General features: G+C 54.6%; 1 protein-coding gene across 1 annotated transcript in view; it reads right to left on the bottom strand.

Moving 5' to 3' along the window:
- Nucleotides 1–1,307: 1,307 nt before the first annotated feature.
- The window catches only part of Pepd (peptidase D), a 142,948-nt gene continuing 123,907 nt past the window's right edge, over nt 1,308–20,348 (bottom strand). Inside the window, exons 12-15 of the mRNA XM_008839452.3 lie at nt 14,360–14,508; nt 5,380–5,564; nt 2,212–2,403; nt 1,308–1,807 (exon numbers count right to left, since the gene is read on the bottom strand). Coding sequence (XP_008837674.1) covers nt 1,670–1,807; nt 2,212–2,403; nt 5,380–5,564; nt 14,360–14,508 — 664 coding nt within the window. The 3' untranslated portion in view covers nt 1,308–1,669. The remainder of the gene's footprint in view (nt 1,808–2,211; nt 2,404–5,379; nt 5,565–14,359; nt 14,509–20,348) is intronic.

The raw sequence follows: 20,348 nt of genomic DNA, 5'->3' as shown, positions 1-20,348 counted from the left end.
AGGTGGCTCAGCAGTTAAGAACCCTGGTTGTTCTTGCAGAAGACCCAGGTTCAAATCCCAGCACCCATATGGCAGCTAACAACTGTCTATAACTCCAGTTCCAGGGGATTTGAGCGCCTCTTCTGACGTCCGTGGGCATTGCATGACACGGGTACACTTACCTACATGCAGGCAATACACGCGTACACATTAAAAAAAAAAAAAAAAGACGTCTGATATACCCAGCAACTGTATGGGCATGGGGTGGTAGTGCTGGGGATGTAGCCCAAGGCCTTGGGCATGTTAGGTAAGTGTGCTACCACTGAGCCACACCCTAGCCCTCAGATACATTTCTTGATTAATGAAAATGGCCAGTTAGAGTTTTAGATTAATTGGGGCTGGTTTTATCCAAAGCAGGAGGAAGTGGAGACTTTGTACACCTGAGCCTGGTTGACACAGGGACATCACCCATGGAGAAATACTTGGCAAACTCAACAGATGCTCAGAAAGACCTGGGGTTTATTCAGACTTGTCACTGGTTGGTAACTGAGGGGATGGGTCTGTCTCTGCACCAGCACAGAACCTAAGCATGGGTGTTGTAAACCTAAGAAGCAAATGAAATAAATTTCGCTCAGGACCTGAGATCATAGTTTTATTTCTTTGGTAGTTTTTATATATTCATGTGGCCATAAGAGGAAACCAATTTGTAGTAAATAAACCAATCAGTGACTGCTTGAAGTCTCTAGCTTGGACTGTTTTCTGCTCCATAAGTTCCATTCCCAGCATCCTTTCTTACTTGCTCTTCACCTTGGCTCAGAAACTGTAATAAGAGCTCCAGGAAAAGCAAACCTAGGCGGGTATTGGGAGTGCTCCCAGCCAGCTCGGGAGGGGCAGGTCTGTGGGACCGAGACAGTCAGCAGCAAAGGTAAGGGTGGGTGATCCAGGCACAGCTGGATCTCAAAGGAGATTCCTCAGAGTGGAATTCTGAAGATGGCCGTGTGAGCAAGCTCTCCTTTGTCAGGTGGCTGCCTTAAGTAGTGTCGCTGACATATGTTGGCTTTGTTAGTATGAAAATGAAATCAAGGTCCCAGGACCTCTAATCAAATGCCCTGGTGGTTCTGTTGCCTGTTAGGCCTGGGTGTCCTAGCAGCAGGACAGTGTGATGCCAGGTCAGTCCAAGACAGAAGCAGAGGGTGTGGGGCCTGTGCCAACAGTGGCGTTCATGGGAACTGCCTCCTAAGGCTGACGCTTGGTGAGCCACTGTCTTAAGAGCCACGGCTCCCAGGCTTCCCGCAATAAAGGAATCAAAAGGAAACTGGGTGCAAAAGGCTATTTTAGGAAAGCTTTTATTGCAAATTCGATTCTGCATATTGATTTTTGGGAGAAAACACTAGGAGTGCATCTTTCCCGAGTACAGAATATACACGGCAGCAAGAGACAATTTAGTTGCGTTAAGAACAGGATTATTTTCAATCAACACTTTAAGTCACTGTCACTTAAGGAAACGCAAAGATTTAAGGCTGTGATCTTGCAGGTTAATAAACTGTTTTCCTTCTTGGAAACACTGTTTGCTTTAGTAGGATCAAATGGGAATTTCAGCATCTGATTTCTGAGCATTGCCTCCTGTCACTGGGTGCCAGCGGGCAGGTGGACACCTTAGGGAGGTCCAATCTGGGCATCCTGGCTGGCTCTACTTCGGGCCAGAGAAGGGTGTAAAGGTCTTGTCACAGCCTGCCATGCATGCTTCGATTTCCTCCACGGTCCGGGGCACACAGGTCAGCAGCTCCATGCCGTTGTCAGTCACCACCACGTCCTCCTCGATACGGACCTGGGCCACACCCACAAGTTGCCATCATGACCACGCTGGCTTCGTTTGTCACATTAGTGGCTCCACCCGACCTCAGCCTGACCCTGCCATCTGGAAGCAGCTTTCTGAGGGACAGGCACTAGTCTCTAACACGACAGATTGGGCTCCAAACAGATGGGGCCCCCAGAGGAAGGCTCTTCCCATGGTCATTGGATGTGCTCACCTTGACCCTGCCAAGTAGTGGGGAGCCCCCTGTCAGCTGGGGATTTTTGAGAATCTGCCTTCCTCTTGAGAGGTGACAACCCATCTAAAGGGGCTGGGCCATTCCTTCTCAAACCGAGTCAGTACTGCCCTGGGACAAGGTGATCAGCAGCAGTGGGGTGTGGACATTCTGGAACTTGGAATGTGGGGCCCCAGGTACTTACGCCACCAAAGTTGCGAAAGCGTTGCAGGACTTCGTGGTTAAAGAAGCAGGCTTGGGCAGGGTCTGCCAGGGCTTGGTCCAACAGGTGGTCAATGAAGTAGATGCCTGGCTCCACAGTGAGCACCATGCCCGGTTCCAGGTGCCGTGCTGTACGCAGGCTCCGCAGGCCAGGCTCATCGATGCGCTCCACACCCTGTGGAGAGAGGAAAGGTGGGAAAACCCAACTGACGGTCCCAGGGCTGGCCAGTGGGTCCACTGCCTCAGTGGGGGGGTAGCCCTCTGGGCTCTGACCAAGGCGCATCCAGCCCATACTAACCCTGCTCTCCTGGGCCACAAGCCCCTCCACCAAGACCCTCTGCTCTGCACAAACCTCTAGATCTGGGGCATTCTGACCCTGGCTACACTCAGAACTGCCTTCAGGATCCACAGGCACACATGCAGGGCAAGCTGCCCAGGTAGGCCTACACGGTTGGCTGGGTGTCTGGCTGCTCTCACTCAGGCCCCTCTGCAGGTCAGAAGCCAAACCAGGGAAGCCAAAAAAGCTCTTAGAAGGCTGCATGGCCTCCAGGGCCACGCCTTTCCTTCCAGGCAGCTCAAGTGTAAACTGGCCCTGACTCCCCTGGGCCAAGTCTCAGCTCCTGCCCCCACCTCCCGCCCCCAAGAAGGGCAGGAGGAGGGACAGGTGCTGTCATCAGTAAGGGCCTGCCACCACCAGCCCTGATGCCTAGGTACCTGCTTGTGTCCGGCCTGGTGGTATGGCTGCCAGAGGTCCACTGGGCCCTACAGCTGGGCCCTGGGAAACTGTCTGAGTCCCTTCGGGTCCCAGTGACTGCTGCTTCCTGCTGAGGCCCAGTCTGCCTTGCCCTTCTGCCAGCTCCCTGGGGTACCCATCCGGCCTGTGGCCAGGGCCTCTGAGCGAGTGGGCAGCAAGCAAGCTTTCTGATGAGGATCTGAGTTTGCCCTGCCCTGCTTGTGGCTCCCCCCAGGACCAGGACGCCCAGCTGCTGGAGATGGAGCTGTCATTTCTGACTGTTTGGGGGCCAAGAACATCAGACTTCAATTAGTGGTTCACGTAAGGTAACCAGAAACAGGCTGGCTCAGTAGGGAGGGCCGGGACTGGGATTCCACGAGGGTGGGAACAGCCACCCTGTCCTGCTGTGAGCAGGCCAGGATCAAGGGGCACCAAACACCATGCCTCTTGTGGCTCATGCTCTGGGAAGACCCTGGCTGGTGCCGTCTCCAACCCCACAAGACTTCTTCTGGGATGCCAAGCTTGGAGGCTGGGGGGTAGGGAGGGATATGTGGGTTAGGGGCGTGAGGAGGAAGAGTCCTCTGAAAGTTTCAGGCCTCTGCGTGCCAAGTGCGAGGTGCTGTGGCAAGGGCAGGAACCCGTTTCCTGCCTGAGCTGGATGTGCTAGGTTTTTGCTCCTGAATTTTCCTGTTGCCACCAAAGCCTGCAGCTTCCCTTCAGCATCTTGTTCTTGTCCCTTTTCTTTGTGCCACATCCTAAGAGCTTGCCCTTTCTTTCCAACCCATGCCTGTGAAAACCAGGTGCCCGGTGAGGGCAGAGGCCTGACCAGGCCATATCTCTTGGATTTTTCTCTTCCTTTTGTGGTGTTGGAATGCAGGGCCTTGTGCATGCTAGACAGATGTTCTGCCACTGAGCTACACCTAGGGTACCATGCTAACCTGCTCCATGGATATGGGATGGAGGGTAGTGACAGCTTTGCTGAAGAATGGCGAGACGAGCTTTCTGCCACTTGGATTTTAAAATCACCACTCCAACTGGGCCTAGTGGAGACTGGAAGGGATTCCGGGGGGGGGGGCGCTTAAAGGATATACCCGTGCCAGTTCACAAGCTTAGTCACCCTGTCACAGCAGTGGCTCCCTCCTAGGGCCTGCTGGGTGGGGGCACAGAACAGGGCTAGCTGATCTCCAACAGACAGAGCCGAGGTTGCCTAAAGGCCCGGTGCAGGGACAGCACATGCCCCCTCTGGCCAGGGCTGCCAGCCACACTAGGGGTACCTATCCATGCCCGCCTCTGCCTGGGTAGAGAGCCCAATGAGGCCTCAACTTTTACTGCGCTCCAAGCAGAAGAGACCCAGATGTGTCTGTAAGCCTGAAATAAAACAAATGACTTTTATAGGAAAAGCCATATTTTTTCTACAGTGTTTATCTGTCAGAAAAATAGACTCTGAGCACAAAGGGCTGCTTACTGGAAAAGATGAAAACAGTTTGCTGCCAATTTTCTTTGGTGGAAAAAAAGTACTTTGGCGACTAATGAATAACGAACCTCAACTAACAATGTCTGGAAGGGCCTGCTCTTGGCTCCCTGCATACAATGGGATGGACAGAAATTAGGAAATTAAAACTGATTTTGTTTCTCCAAATTTAACTGTTTACACTTGAGAAAAAAATAATTGAATAATAATGCTTCTCTTGAGCAATTTTTCCCCCCAAAATCATTCTTAGTGCTTTCAAAATACCCCACAGCCAAGAGGCTGGGTCTAGTCTTGGCTAACTGGCTGGTGGGCCCCAGGGTGTGTGCACCAGTTGCACAACCAGCCCCCCTGCACGGTGGGCGCTAGGCCAGGCTGGACGGCAGGGATGGGCCCTGCAGGGCTGTAGCCACCTGCCCAGTACAGCCTCCCCAGGGCCCTTGGGCACCCGCTGGGTGGGCCTTTGAGAGGTAGTGGTAAGAGAGGTCTCAAGAGGAAGCCCTGTCTGGAGACGCCCTACAAGCCTTTCTCCCCTACCAGAGGTCTCAAGAGTGCATGGGCACAGACGAGTTGCAGGGTCATGGGTGTTGGCCCAGGAGCCTTGGAGGTAGAGGACAAACCAGCTACAGAGTGGGAAAGCGGTCTGCTGCAGGGCTCCTGAGGGGCTGAATAAATGAAGCCAGGCGCAGGGCATGAGGCATGTAGTGTACTCCCTAAGACCTGGCTTCAGTCCAGCCACCCTATGGCGACCCTGTGCACAAACACTACCACATAGCATGTGTCTTGGGCTATGGATCCTTGTGGATCCATACCCTGCAGTGTCCAGGGCCCCGATTCCTCTCTGAATCATACGGAGCCTCATCCCTCCTGCTCACTATCCTCAGCTTCCCCCGAGAGCCCCACTCTGCTTGATGAGGGTCGGGCCACTGGGCTGATGGGTCCACACTGACCTCAGGGTAGCCTCCCACATCGTGCACGTCCAGGCCCAGAAAGTGACCGAGCCCATGTGGCATGAACACTGCTCCCAGGTGGACCTGGAGCATGGCATCCACACTGCCACTCAGGAGGCCGATGCGGGTCAGTTCCTCTAAGTGTATGCGGTCAGCCAGTCGGTGCATATCAGGCCACCAGACACCTGTTGGTTCAAAGAGAGGCTGCGGTGAGGTGAGCCAGGGCTCCACGGCACAGACTGAGGTGAAGGCACAGACTGAGGTGGATCTGAAGTGAGGGTACCATATTGGGAGCTGAGTGTGATAGGGCCCAGACCCCGCTCAAAGCTCAGAACCCCGAGACCCTCTGTCCTCACACTGCAGAGGCAATCTCCTGCTGCCCGAGGACTGGGACCTAGCTCCAGCCTGTGCCACATCCACCCTAACCAATGTGTTTCTGGGGCTATGGGGGCCCAGTCCTGGGGCCTCGGGGGAGACAAGCCCACGTCTCCCCCAAGAACAGATGTGAGTAGTTCAGGTCCAAAGGAGGCCTCAGAGTTTTGGCCTAGGAGAGGCCATCCCTGCACACCCCAGAATGGCTGAATCACCCTGGAAGCCACTGCAGGAGCAAAGGTTTCTGGGTGAAGGTACACCTGGCATGGCTTCATGCACTGGCGGGCAGGGGTCTGGAACCATCTCCATGGTAGCTTGGATGTCCACACCGCTAATCAAACTCATCTCTGCCCCAGGTTTCTGGGGCAAAGGTCACTTGGGGGAAAGCCTCCCAGGCACACAGCTTTGGGGGCCACATGAGCTCTGTGGGATTGGGGCTAATCAATGCTGCTTGGACCCTAGGGAGCCTCCCTTCAGCCTCTCTCCCCAAGAAATCATTAGACAAGGACCCTAGGCCCAGGGAAGCCTCCCCATGAGGACAGCCTAGGTCACAGCAGTGAGCGAGCCAGACGTAGACAGCATCAGTTCCTGCAGTACCTACCTCCCAGCCAAGTTCAGCCCCAAGGGTGGAACAACTTTCACCCCCAAGGGCCTCCCTGCCATGTCCTGCTGTGGCTTGGAGGAGCATGGCTTGTCCTTGTATTGCCCCACCTCTGATGACCAGTATGCAAGAGGGGAGGGCTGAGAACCATGTGGTTCAAGGCCCTACAAGATCCTCAACTGGAAAGGGCTGGGCCCTGAGGCTTAAAATCCCAAGCCTCCACAGGTGGTGATGGACCCCCTGGCAAGGCTGGGGGTCTAGAGCCTTGAGTAGATGTTGGGACTGCAAGGCTAGCTCATAGGGTGGTGTATGACTCATGGCTCAAGGTGTGGGTGTGGAGATGGGGTGGGAAGTGGTGGTTCCCTGGTTGGGGCAACCTTCCTAGGGTCTGGAATTTGCTGCCAGGTGGGCCTGGGGTGACTCTCGATACTGCTGCCTCAGGTCTGGGGAACAAAGAAAGCCCTGGCTGACCCAGTTTGCACCCTTGTGGATGGGGGCTTTCTCCAATGGCTGGCATTGGGTAACTGGTATCCCAGTTTGGTCATTCATGTGCTGTGTGACCTAGGCAAGCTCCCTTGCCTCCCGAGTCACAGGTGCTGCCTCTGCCAAAGAGCCAGAAAGCTGGCCTGTCTCGTGTCTACAAAGACTGCTTTCAGTACTTTTTGATCACTGTGCTCTGGGGGTGCAAACCAAGTGCTGCTGTTCTTTCCTAAGACCCCAGGGGTCAGTCAGTCCCGGATAGTTCTATCCTGCCCCATCAACCCTCTCTCCTGGAGGACTCTCCAGATCCTTGGGGTCTCAACATCAAGACTCCCCCAGCCATCTCCATCCCCACTGCTTCTCCCTGCATGTTGCAGCCCAACACTCCCACAGACAAATCTGCTTAATTGCCTCTCGTGTTTCCCCACCAGAATAGTGGTGAACCCAGACTCAGCTTGGCAAATGCTCCTCAGGCCGGCTTGCTCTGAGTTCAGATCCTACAAGGGTCCAAACAGCTGTGTTCACTCAGCTCCCAGTCAGCCTGACTCTAGCTATTTCTCCTGCATGGGGGTAACAAAAGGAGAGCCTTAGGAGAAATACAAGTAGCCTCCCAGGCTGGCTGATTTCAATGGTGGAGCCACAGGTTTGGCTGGGCCTTGAGAATGGGCATTGGGTAGGCATCATGCTTTATGATATCTCCTGGGGGGCTGGAAGAGCCTGTCTGGATGTACAGCCTGGGGCCCCGTGGCACCTGAGTTTTCCTCGGCCTGCACACTCCTGGGAAGGCCTTGCAAAGGGCAGCACTCTTGGCCGCAAGTGGGGACTTTCTGCCTGTGTGTGGTTAGGGTTGTGACAGCAATGAAACCTCCAGCAACTTGACCTCAGCATCTGGCATGGAAGGTAGTTACGACACGCACGGCTGGAGCAGAGCCTCTCGTGTGTGAAGGTTACCATCCTTGGGCTAGGCTGAGGCTGGCACAAACCACTCCTGGGCTTCTCCCATATCTGTAGCCCACAGGAACCTCAGAGGCCCAGGGCCTCCAGCAGGCCCCCAGCAGATACTGGGCACCCTGTGCAGATCTGGTGGAGGCTGCTTTGCTCTCCCACTTCATCCCTTTTGCTCTCTGCTAAATCTTGTTGGCTTCTCCCACAGAATAATCTCTCCGGAGCCTGGGTCCTGCCTCTCCCAGACAGACCACTGCCCCATCTCCTTCCCTTAACAAAAACTCTGGGTACCACTCAGGGACATAAAACCCAGCAGGCCTTGGTATCCAGCCTCATTCCTTCCCCACTTCTAGGGGGCACAGCTAGACCAGGGCAGCAGCAGACCATGCCGTGGGCCATCCTGAGGGCTGTCCCCCTGGCTGAGACTATCCTATCAAGCCCCCTCGGGTTGCGCCTCTGATTGAGGTACTTTCTCCAGAAGTCCTGTCTGATTCCTCCTTCCTAGGCTACCAGACCTTTCTGCCACAGCACTGCCATAGCACAGGATGGGCCTATAGCCAGGACCTGGGAGGGTGTGGCCTAGGCCTTGCTCTGTGGCTGGCACTTGCTAAGTGTGAGGAGTCTGTGGAATCCTGGCCTCCCCCATGGCTCTCCTGAAGCCAGTACTGGGAATGAATATCCCTGGGTTCATGTGTGCTCAGAGCCCAGGGTAGGCAGGGTATCCTGGAGGTTAGTATCCTACCACCTACTTCATGACACTGGGGCTCAAGAGAGATGAGAATTTCAATGCCCTGGGCTAAAGATGTTTCCAGAATGGCCCTAGACTTCTGCTGGCTCCCTGTTCCACCTGGTCCCCCTCAGCAGCACTCTGATGGGCTCAGAGTTTGCTGATGACAGGACGAGGGAGGCCCCTCAGAGCCTCAGCAGCATCCATCACAGCCCCAGGCTTCGTGCCCAGAGTGTGACAGCCCTGGGGGACTCCCAGGCCCAAGCAAAGCCAGGAAGGCAGCAGAGGCACCCCTGGACTACATGGTCAGACAAAGAACTCACTTCATCTGTGGACAATGGCCCTCCTGGGATGGATGACGTGGGAGCCAGGCCCGTGGGGTGTGGGAGTGAAGGCATGGGGCCCCGGTCTCAGAGCAGGCACTGAGGGCTGCAGGGAGCAGGCTGCACGGCAGGCCAAGCTGGCATAAGGCCCAGGGCCTCTGGCCTAGCCCACCCTGCAGTGTCTGCTGCAGGCCCCTAGGGACCCATTCACCCTGCAGAAGGACAGGGAGCAGCATGCGTCCAGGCTGCAGGCGCCTAGATGCTGCTGATGAAGTGGAGGCAGAGCTGTTTCGTGCATACTCCCTGAGGCGCTTCCCTCCAATCTCTGGCAGACTGCCCACGAGAGTGCTTGGAGGTAGGCAGAGAGTAAGAAGCTCGCCCTCCATTCTGCAGCGGGTGGGAGTGGTGAACATTGAAGCTAAGACAGCCCTCCCTGGTCTGGCTCCTGCTGCTGAGGGCACCAGTTAGGGTAACATGAGGTCCCTGTACCACTGACTGTTCAACCCCCATATTTCTCACCATTTCTAAGGACAAAGGCCAACAGGAAGTCTAGTCACTTGGTCCCACCCCTGCCTGCCTGTCTGGCACAAGGGAGCCAGGAAAGGTGACACTCCTCCTCCAGGTCTACAGGAGACACATACTGGGTCAGCTGTGGGAGTACTACTCTGTGCCCCTCCCCCACCTGGTCATCCCCCTGGTCTTCTCTTACCTTTAGGCTCATTTTGGAAGCTAGGGCCCTACCAGTCACTGAGAGTCCCTCTCACTTCATGTTCATACACGGCCACCCTGGGGCAGTGCCAGAGCCAGGAGTATGGGGTGTTGCACAAAACTACATGGGCTGCACATGGAGTAGCAGGGATAGTTCACACGGTAAGGGATACTGGTGCCTTTATCCACCATGATAGGAATAGTGGTCCCAAGGGGGTGCTGAGTGTGTGTGGTGACTGGATGTGATGAGGAGACATGGTGGGTGCTGGGAAGTGGTTTTGCACACGAGGCTTGGCTGCTTGTAAGCAAAGTGTGGGGACTTCAGTGCCAGGGCCACACAGTGGCAGGAGAGCCTTGGGACTTTAGGAACAGCCTTGCAGTTGCGGCTAGCAACTGTGGAGTCCAGCCCACTCCTCTTCATCAGCACCTTCCTATCTCCCTTCATAATGGCTGGGAGTTCACCAGGCTTACTGACACCACAGAGGGCCATCTATACAGGGCGGGCTGTTAGCCCTGCAGACACCAAAGCCACAGTGAACTTGGCTTCTACCCAGCCAGTAGCCAGTGTGGTGGACAGTGTTCTCCCTGATGCTGAAGCCGCCTACCCACCCTGCCCACATTCCTGCCCACTCTACAGCCAACCCAAGCTCAGCCCTCTTCCCTTGCTCTCCAAGTGACAAGGAGTGACAAGAAGGACCCTCCCCCTCCCGCCCCAGGATGTGGAGCCAAGGCCCACATTCCTCAATCCCCTGGGGCTGTGTCCACTCGTCCATGTGTTTTCTGATCACTGCTCCTGCCTCTCCCCTGGGCGTCATTGTGGGATTTCCTGCTTGTCTTTATTTACTCTTCCTTGGAAGGTTGCAGGAAGCAGTCGGGCAGTCTCAGTGGGCGTTTGTCTTGGCCCAGGAGCTGAACCCACAAACCCAGGGGCATTTCTGCTGGGATGGGCAGGGGGCTGACCTAGCCATGGCCAACTTGCCACTATGGGGAGGCGATCTGTCCCCATCTGCTAAGTAGCTTTACGACATAGGACTCGACCCAGTGGGCTAGCCCTACACTGTATTACCAGAAGAGAGCCTGGTTCCACCCTTAGGGACTCTCAGTGTGTCACAGTTTGATAGTTTGGGTGGTAGAACATGTTGGGTATGGCTAGGGTCTCTGTTCCACCTCTCCCACAAAGGATCCTCAAGCTTCCTGCATGGGCTTCCCTAGGTCAGGTCTCTGCCAGGCACAAAAGCCCAGTGGTGACAACAGTGGGACTCTGGAAGGCCCTGCCTCACGTGCTCTGTAGAGATGGATTCATGGGAGCTTGGCCCGGGTGCTCAGGCCTACTGGCTGCCCCAAGGAGTTGAAATGGCCAGGAAAGGTGACCAGGTAAGTGCGGGCATCCAGCCCCAGGCCTCTCTCAGTGCAAAGTAGGGACCAACTTTGTAGGACTGGCTACTTTCTGGACAGAACTAGAGTGGACTGACTGGGCCTACTGTATTGCCTAAGATACTTTACCTATGGATATACTGGCCAGGTCCTGCCCAGAGCCACTAGGCTTTGCAGCAGTGAACTCCCTCTCCAACTTGCACCTCGAATATGCGCAGCTCTGAGGCCTGGCTGCTCTTCTAGCCTCCACTGTGGAGTGTGGCAGACAATCCCACACCCTTCTTTCCTGTGTGGCAGGCTGGGGTCCACAGGGATCATCACTCCATCCTCACATTATGACCAGTTGCTTCCTCACCATGATGTATGAGGGTGGCTAGGCACAGGGTGGCCCCAGGCCCCTCACACAGCCAGCTCTGCTTTGACTAGTGAGAGCATCAGCATCTTCTGGCCCAGTATTTCACTACTGCCCACAGATGTTCAAACATCCAAGATACCATCCAAGATGAGGGGAGAGCTGCCAGCTCAACCTATGTAATGTCACAGTTGTCTACAGAAAATGACTTGAGGCCAACATTGCATATACTGGGTGACAGATCCTGGCCTATCTCAGGGGCTGTACCCAGTGGAGGGTCTGCAGTGGGAAGATTCCCCAGTTTCTTGGTGGAGTGGCTGTATTTACACACCTTAGTAGAAGACACTCCACCCTACCTTCCCAGCTCAAACCCATACCCTCTGAAATACTGATCATTAAATAATAATCAATACTCAAAACGAGCAAAAATGCTCATCTGTGGAGTAAGGACAGGAGACGATGTACCCCTTCATGACCGCTCCATGGATTCTGTGGTTTAAATGTCAAAAAGACATGCTATCCTCCCTGACCTGGTGGAGGGTGGGTGCCTGGCGTCCCCTCTCTGTTTCCCTCTGGCAGCTTGATCGCAGATCTCGCCAGCGCATGCGAGCACAGGCCTTCCCTTATGCAAAGGGGCCGCCTGGTCTGCCTTTCCACCAGTGTGCCCTTGTATTGCCTTGTGCTAATGCTCAGAGGCACTGCTGCATTTCAACCAGCTGAGCCCGATGGCAGCTGCTAGCCCAGGTGAGCCCATCAATACTGCCACCCCTCAGGAGCGCTTTGCCTTTCAGGTTTTCCTTGTCTTCCTTTCAGGGCATATTGACTTTCTGTCTTTGGACTCCTCTGTCTTTCAAGCTTTGATTTCGCATCCTGAGTGTGGAAGGCTGTGGGGTTGGGTCCTGGTTCCAGTGTTCCCTTGCCTCCCCTTACCCTCATGGCTCCTAGCCTCGGGTGGGGGCTTGCAGGGCTAGACTGGAGGCCGCACAGAAAGGCCTGTTTCCAAAGGGCACTCTGAAAGTGACTGCTAAGATCCCCTCCACAACACACTGGGTCCTAACATCACAATTGTGGCTGTAAGTCATTCCAACAGTGGGCCACTGGGGCCACAGGGGACTATTTAGCCGAATGCTGAACCAGCAAGGCTTGGGGCCGCAGCATGCCACATCCTGGGGGGTTTTATAGCTCTGGAGCCCAACTTTTCTTTTTTAAACAAGGCTCCATGGAGATGTATGAATCTGAGCACCAGAGTCCCCCACTTAGAAATCCTTAGGAAATGCAGTCTCCAGGCCTGTTACAGCTGCACAGATCCTCAGGCTTCTACTCAACATCTCCAGATCACAGGAGAGGTGCCTGGCTACAGCCAGCCCTCTCTGGCCCTTAACGAAAGGGTAGATGCCAGGGATCAGAGCTGGCTGAGCCTACCCTGAGTGGACTGTGCTTTGTGACAGCGTGGGGAGCTGTTCTGGCCAGCTGGAACACAAGGAGACCACAGGGTTGGAGCCGGCCGGGCCTGGGCTCTCTGGGTCTGGGGCGTGCACTCTGTGATACCTTGGAGCCCTATTGTGTTGCTTTCTACATACATGGTGTGAGTACCCCTGCAGAGGGAGGCCTGGGGCTGCCATAGGGCTGGCTGCTTCTCTGAGAGAGCCTGTATGTCAAGAGAAGACAAGGAGCCAGAGCTAGAGGAAGCAGGGGTTAAGGCGGGATGACATTCTGAGCCAGGATCACATGTTCCCTCCCTGAAGTCCTTGTGGGGGCTTCATGTGGAAGACAGCAGCTGTGTCGTCAGGGCCTACTACTTACTCTTGTATGGACCTGTGGTACTCAATAACCTAAACCTGCTGGCAACCATTCTGTTGCTTATAACCAAAGATGCAGAGGCTGGTGCCTCAGTGGGATGGCTGTGCCACTTAGCAGAGAGGCAGGAAAAGCTGTCCCCATGGCAGGATGGAGCCTGGCTGCAACCAAACACATCTTTAGGTGGTACCCAGTAGCTACATGTCCCCAGAGGACATGGCCTCGTTGAGGGGAGTGCTGTGACTGGCACCTGAAAGTCGTGCTCAGGATGTAAGGAACCCAAGTCTTGCAGAGTGGGCTCAAAGAATTCCACAAGGCCATAGCCCCAACCACTCCCTTGCAGGGAGAGGCATTTGTACAAGGCAGGGCTCCCCATCACTGCTGGGTAAGGCTCTCATGCTGAAGGGCAGAAAGCTCAATGGCGGAGCTGTGGTTCAGTTTTGCAGGTGCACGGTCCCACCTCTCAGCATTTCCGGGGGCCTGGATTCATTAGGGAACATGACGAATGGTGAACAGGGGTCCCAGGACCCAAAGGTCCCAGAAGGAAGGCCAGAAAGTTAGTCTTGCTGGGAGCCACGATTTTCCCTACAGAGGACTGTCATGCAGTGGATGCCATGGGATGAGCTGCAGGGGGCTCTGCTGGCTGCCTAGGGCTGCACGGGAAAGACCCAAGTGGTGACCATTTACTGAAAGCTGGAGGGACAGCTGGCCACAGGGAGGACAATAGGCTCACCACCACCATGGAAGCAGGGAGAGTGACCACAAGAGATGACTAACATGTTGGGCAGTCTCAGGTGCTTTCCATGGCTCAGCTTAAACCTCATAGGGTGCTCCCTCCCCATGCACAGGCCAGGAAACAGCCCCCAGGGGAGGAGCTTCATGAACAAGGTCATAGCATTGGGTGAGGTCAGAACCTGCTCCAGTGTTTAACCAGAAACCAATGTCCAAAGCTGGCCTGACCCTTCCTGAAGTGGACTCTGTGTTGGGACTGGGCAGGGGATGTGCTGATGACCTAATGACCAGCGGGGGTGGAGGGATGTGTAAGGAGAGGTGACCAGACAGGAGATGGGGTGACATAGGGCTGAGCTCCCAGATCCCAGGCTCTCTCTGTTCCTGACTGGTGGTCAGCCCTGTGTCCTAGGAGTGCCCTAGGGAGTCTCGTAGCACCTGGACTCTAACTGGCCAAGCATGCAGAGATGCAAACCAGACTGCAGAACCCGCTTTTTGCAGGTGCCACCACTTAGTTCCCCTCTTCCCCTGCCGGGCAGATCCTCGGCTGACCCCACTCTCTTGCCCCTCACCTGGCTTCATGGTGCTCATGACTGCTCTGCAGCTCCGCAGCACTGCCTCGTAGATGGCCCTCTGGTCCTCCGTGAACTTGCCATTGGCAGGAAAGGAACAGGTGATGTCAGATGCAAAGCAGTAATACTCTCCACCCATGTCGAACAGGCTGTGGGGACAGAGGGGCATGAGGCAGGTGGGCAGCTGAGTCTACCTCATCTTGAGATGTGACCAGCATAGGGAGCTCCTTTCAAAGGAAGGAAGCAATGCAGAGACCTGGGCCTCGTGGTGCAGGCCTGTCGTCCCCACTACCTGGCAGGAGGACTCAATGTTCAAGGCCTGCCTGGGCTACAGAGTAAGTTCAAGGACAGCGTGGGAAACTCGACAAGACCCTATCTCAGAAAAAAAGGCAAAAAGTGGGCTGGAGATGTAGCTCAGTGGTAGGTACTAACTTAGCGTGCATGAGGCCCGGGGTCAACCTCTACCACTACTACTACTACTGCTACTACTGCTACAAAGAAGAAGAAAAATAAAAAAGGAAAGAAGGACAGACGAGAGGAAGGGGAAAAGGGAAAGGAGGGTTGGTTCAGCCTGTTCAGGGAACACAGAGGGAGAAGTCTGGCCTTAACAGACTTACCTGTTGGAATCTACTTAGAAAAAAATGGGATATTCATGGGAGAATAAACGTGTCTCCAGACCCCCTATGTGCCACCCAGCTTCCATATGAGCATAACAATAAGCATCCCAAGCCTGTCCTGCAACCAGCTCTGCTGAGGCAATACTTATGTAAGGGAGGAGAGGAAGAACTCTCAGGGGCTTGCGGCAGGATGCAGGACACACTTGCATGTGGAGAGCCTGGAAAGAACCAGTGGGTGGCTGGTGCCTCTGGCTCTGCTCAAGCTCTGGCTGGAATTGTCCTTCTTCCTGCTGAAGTAGGACAGACATGTCTCACCAGAGCCCGAGGGAGGAGCAGGGCAGGACTGTCAGAGTGTGGCCTCTTAATTAGTAGGCCTTTCCTGGGTACTGGTGGAGGGTGCTGCTACCTGACCCCCTTTACCCATCTGCCTAGAAACCTTGCATCTCCAGGTGGCTGAGCAGGGCACAGATGGTGTGGAGGACCTGCAGGAGAGGACAGAAGAGTCTTAGAAGCCAAGGGCCAGCAGGGGCTGGAAATGGCCAGGCGTGCAGAGTCAGGAGGATGGTGCTGCCCTTTTGGATACCATGTGACAGGGTTCTTCAGGTACAGCAGGGCACACACAAAGGGCCTGGGGCCCAACAACAAAGGCAGTTAAGAATCCCACCTTATGCAACTTCTGGGGTGGAGCAAGAAAACAGCTGGTGGATCCCGGCTTGGCTCCCAAGATTTCCATGGCATGGGGTCACCCCAGAGGGTCAGAGTGACTAAGGCAAGGGGTGCACACACAGGGCACCCCTTCCTGACTAGTCCCGTCTCAGCACCCCAGGAAGCCATTACAACAGAGACAGAGCAAGGGCCTATTCTCAAAGTTACTACATTAATTACATTAATCCGCCTCCTGCAGCAGCCCAGGCCAGTTCTGTTCAGTATGGAGGGGCGGCATGATGTCCATCTGCAGCCACACACATGTTGGTCAGTCATAGCTGTGGCTTCCTTTAAGAGGACTTCTCACCCAAATCCCACTCTAACGGCAACCACAAACATTCCAGAAGCGGCCAGGGTGCTGGCCTTTGGGGTCTGGTGCCGAAAGACAGAGTAAAGGAGTAGGGTGGGCCCCTGACCCTTCATGTAGAGCAAGGAATTGGGCCATGTGGTGTGCTGGGCAGGCAGCACCAGCCACCACACAACAGATTTTAAAGGAAAAACTCCAATCAAATGCTTAGGATCCCTGGACGCTATACGAGAATCCAAAGTCCTTGGCCAGGCACTTTTTAATCTCCTGTCTCTTCAGATTGCAAAACACCATAAACAGTGTCAACAGTGCAGAAAACACAGATAACATTCTCAGGTGATTCCCAGGGGTGGGCAGAGCCCCCCACTAGCATGACATGGAACTTAGGTCAAAGTCTCCGGGGGACCCTGTGTGGAGCAGACTCAAGGGACCTGGGCCTCCCTTCAGGGGGACCCACCCAGCTTAGTTATATGAGGGCGATGAAACAGGAGAGGCCTCGAGACACACCCAAGCGCCTGCTCCCAGGGTGCAGCAGCTCTTGGGGTCAGCAACTGCCTGAAGGTTTACACCTTATGTAGGGTGTGTTCTCAGATCTGGCCTATAGGTTGGGGCAAATGGAAGGCCCAGACTGAAGGGAAACTGAGGTTCTCAACATGAGCCCAGAAAAGCCCTCAGTTGAGGGAAGATAAGCAACTCTGAGTTACTTTGTCCTGACTCTGATACTCAGCCTTTGGGGCCTCAGTTTTCCCACATCTAAAATGGGAACATAACCCTCACTGTGAGGGCTCTTAGGGTCGGTGTAGACAGCAGCGGGGACAGGGGTGCATTCGCCTTTGGGGCCTCAGTTTTCCCACATCTAAAATGGGAACATAACCCTCACTATGAGGGCTCTTAGGGTCGGTGTAGACAGCAGCGGGGACAGGGGTGCATTGGGGTCCCAGCCTTGGTTTGCTGAAAGAAGCACACATTTTTATTTGGGCTTCCTGGAGTCAATAAGGGAAAATGCTTTGTGGTTTGTTGGGTTAGAACATCCAAGAATAAATGGCCTGGGCAGACAGGACAGGGCCAGGCGCATGGTCGGGGGGGCACTGATTCCTGGGAGGTGCCATACGAAGGGTGACCTGCAGCCGCCCCTGTGGGAAGAAGGCTCTATTGGTGCTGATCTAAAGAAAAAACAGAAATTGAACTATTTTTAAAAACCAGGAAGCTCACAAGATCACATGAAATGCCGGAATCATCTAGAACAGTACTAAACAAGATTCTTTGGGGGCACACCAGACCAAACCAAGTTCTCTAAACCTTCTTCAATAAAACACAAAAAGATGAGATGGTGGGTGTTATGATTATTTCAGTCAGTCTGACTTTCTCTTCCAGCTTTTAGAAGACTCCGATTTCATTTTTGTTAAAATCATCCACTTTCTGGAGAAGGAACTATATACCCAACCAGCCAGCTCCATCCTGCCCAGTGACACTTGGGCACGGGCTTGAGTCTATTTTTGTGTTCTCAGTTCCCCATCTTTTTCTGCCTCTTTTTTGTTGTTATTTATTTTTTTAAATCTCCACTTAGTACTTCTCTATGAATAAGCGATTCCGATTCAAGCCATTTGGAATCCAGGGATGACAGCCATCACTTTTATAAATCACCTCCCTCTACTTTTTCTATCTGCTGAGTCCATCCTTTCCATGCAAAACGACATTGGAGAATTCAGTCATTCTTGGCTCAATCCAGAATGTAAGCTCTCTCCTTCCTGGCTGTGTGGGGACACCCACCAGGGACACTACCATCATTGGCCGAGTCGCTTTGTGTGATAATCTGAGACATCTGGGAGATTACATGTCTCCAGGCAGTATGCTGGCGTCTCTTCTCCACATGTGTTCTTATGGCTGTGGTTCTGGCTGGGATGAGTGGTTCTATCTTCTCCTGGCTCTTCCTGGGGCAGCTTCAGGCCCGGGCTACCTGCCACCACTGGCCACCCAGACCTTCCCTGGGCCCTGCTCAACTCCCTCAGCCCCTGTGCAGGGACCAGCCAACCCAGAGGCAGAAGGCCTTCAAGGGAAATGCTGTGGTGTTTATACAAGGGCCACTTTGTACTGGGCTTCTAGCTTCATTTAAATTTCCTGAGTATGCAACACAGCGCTCAGCTGCTTCTCACCCCAGACTGACATCTTACACGCGCATGTGCTAAGCATGCTTGCTTTGCTGCCTTGTGCAGATGCCCCAGTCGGCATCCGAGGCTGAGGTGGGGGGAGTTCTGAGCGGCAGAAAGTACTCACTTACCCCCAGACCTCAGCAGGAAGGAGATAGAACAGGAAGGCAACTGGTCACTGTGTTTCTGTGGCTGAACGTGACCCTTTAGACTGGCCATGGTAGGCATCAATCCCTCTGGTGTGTAGGCCAGCTGCCCACTTCCAGCTCTCAGCCAGATCTCTCTGCATGCAGCCCTGAGGTGTGGTAATCAAGGCTATCACTCGGGGTCCTTGATGCACCTCAGGAACCCATAGAATGAACCTCTTCCCAGAGACTCCCTAAGCCCACTACACCCGCACCCCATGCCAGCAGCAGGCTCTGTCTCCAAGCCTCAGAGCTAGCAATCCCTGGAGTACACTCTAATGAGAACAGCCCTCCTGTGCCAGGCTCCTCTTGTGTCTGCAGAGAACTGGCACGCCCCTGTAACAGATGTCGCAGAGATGCAGAGAAACAGCACCAAGCCAAGGGCACCACACAGCAGCCTGCATTAGAGGTGGGCATTCGGCTGCTACCTGCCCCAAGGGCTAGGCAGCCAGGGCAGTGGCTACTGTGGGTGGGGGGAGGCCAGCAGTCATTATCATGCTGACAGCACATGCTTCATTTCACTTTTTTAGTGACCAGTGTCTTGTGATGTCTGTGAGCACCCAGGCTGTCTAGACTAGCACTTTTTAAACTGTGGGTTGTGACGTCAATGGAGTGGGTGCGGCCACAAAGAAGTGACAAACTAACCAGAAGGGACAGAAAGCACCCGGGGAGGGTGTCTGCTTGCGGTGGCAGGGGCGGGGTACACATCTACAAGTGTGAGCACTGGTTAGAAGACCAAGGGTCTTTGGGGATGAGATAGGGTAGGCCTTGGCCAACTCATCTGGATAGACAGCTCACTAGGGCCTGTACCTGCAGGAGAGTTCTCCCGCCCCAAAGACAGGCATATCTGTGACTATGACATTTTCTGAATGGGGCCCCTAGTGGCAATCGAGCATCCCTGAGGAAATACAGCTGGGAAGGGGATATAAGCAGAGAGCTGGTTCTGGGTGACATTCTCTACACCCCATGAGGGCACAGGCACAGATAATGTGGGGGTTGGGGACCCCCCTCATCCTAGGCCCGCTCCACCTAGGCTCTTGGCCAGCAGGGAAGAGTCCCAGGCACAGACTCGGTGGGCAGACAGATGCCAGATGTACAACAAGGAATGGGCAGATTTGTTCTATCCCGATCAGTGCCCAAGTGATGCAGGGGGTCTGCTGAATCCCTGGGATCTCTAGCCCAGGGACAAGAGTTGGCATGCTTGTGATGGCAACAGCTATGCAAAACAGCTCTGGAGCCACCCTGACTCTGGGTATGACCTAGACAGGGGGAGTAGCACAGTTCAGGGTGCCTTTAAGCACTCAGTGTCTTGGGATGAAATCATGGTCCTAATTTCTCTGGGTTTTGGTGACCTTGAGAAGTGACCATTACCAGAGCAAGAAGACAGATGAAGCCGTAGGCCACAGCAGGGATGGCGGGGAAAGGTACACTAGCAAGCTGCTGAGGGCAGGGCTAGGCCAGGCTTCTGCTCCCTAGCTGGGCGGCAGGCCCAAGTCCCACACCCCAGGACAGCACAGCAAACCACTCACTACCCAGAGGCTGAGTCCGAGTCCTGAGGCAACACTGCCCTCTTCTGGCCAGTGCTGGAAAGCCCAGCTCACTATCCATCAGCCACAGCCAGCATGTACTTGGGCAACCAGGCTTGGAGTCTGTCGACTTTAGAAGGTTTGGAGAGGAGCCACGGCACCCAGATCTACCTCTTGATCTGGTGGGGTGGCAGCTGAGGAGGAGTGTTTCAGTTGCTTTCCAAATCAGAGACGCCCCCTGGACACATTCTCTGCCCCACAATGTGAGCTTGTTTAGGGATCAGGGGACGCTGAGAACTTCATGGCTCAACGAGGAAGAGGAAGTCTTACATAAGAGTGACTCAACCCGGGGTGCTCTGCTTCCCGGTGGATTTAAGCATGGATAATGGTGCTCCTGTTGGCCCAGGTGAGGCCTCCATCTGCCTGTGGGCTTATGTCCACAGCCTCTAGGCCAGTTGTTGGGGGGGGGGGGGGCGGGAGCTTTCTGGGAGGGGGTTTCCTT

The sequence above is a fragment of the Nannospalax galili genome, unplaced genomic scaffold, assembly GCF_000622305.1.
Source record: "Nannospalax galili isolate Female #2095 unplaced genomic scaffold, S.galili_v1.0 scaffold159, whole genome shotgun sequence".
NCBI lineage: Eukaryota > Metazoa > Chordata > Mammalia > Rodentia > Spalacidae > Nannospalax > Nannospalax galili.
This window is presented reverse-complemented; position numbering and strand designations above follow the sequence as displayed.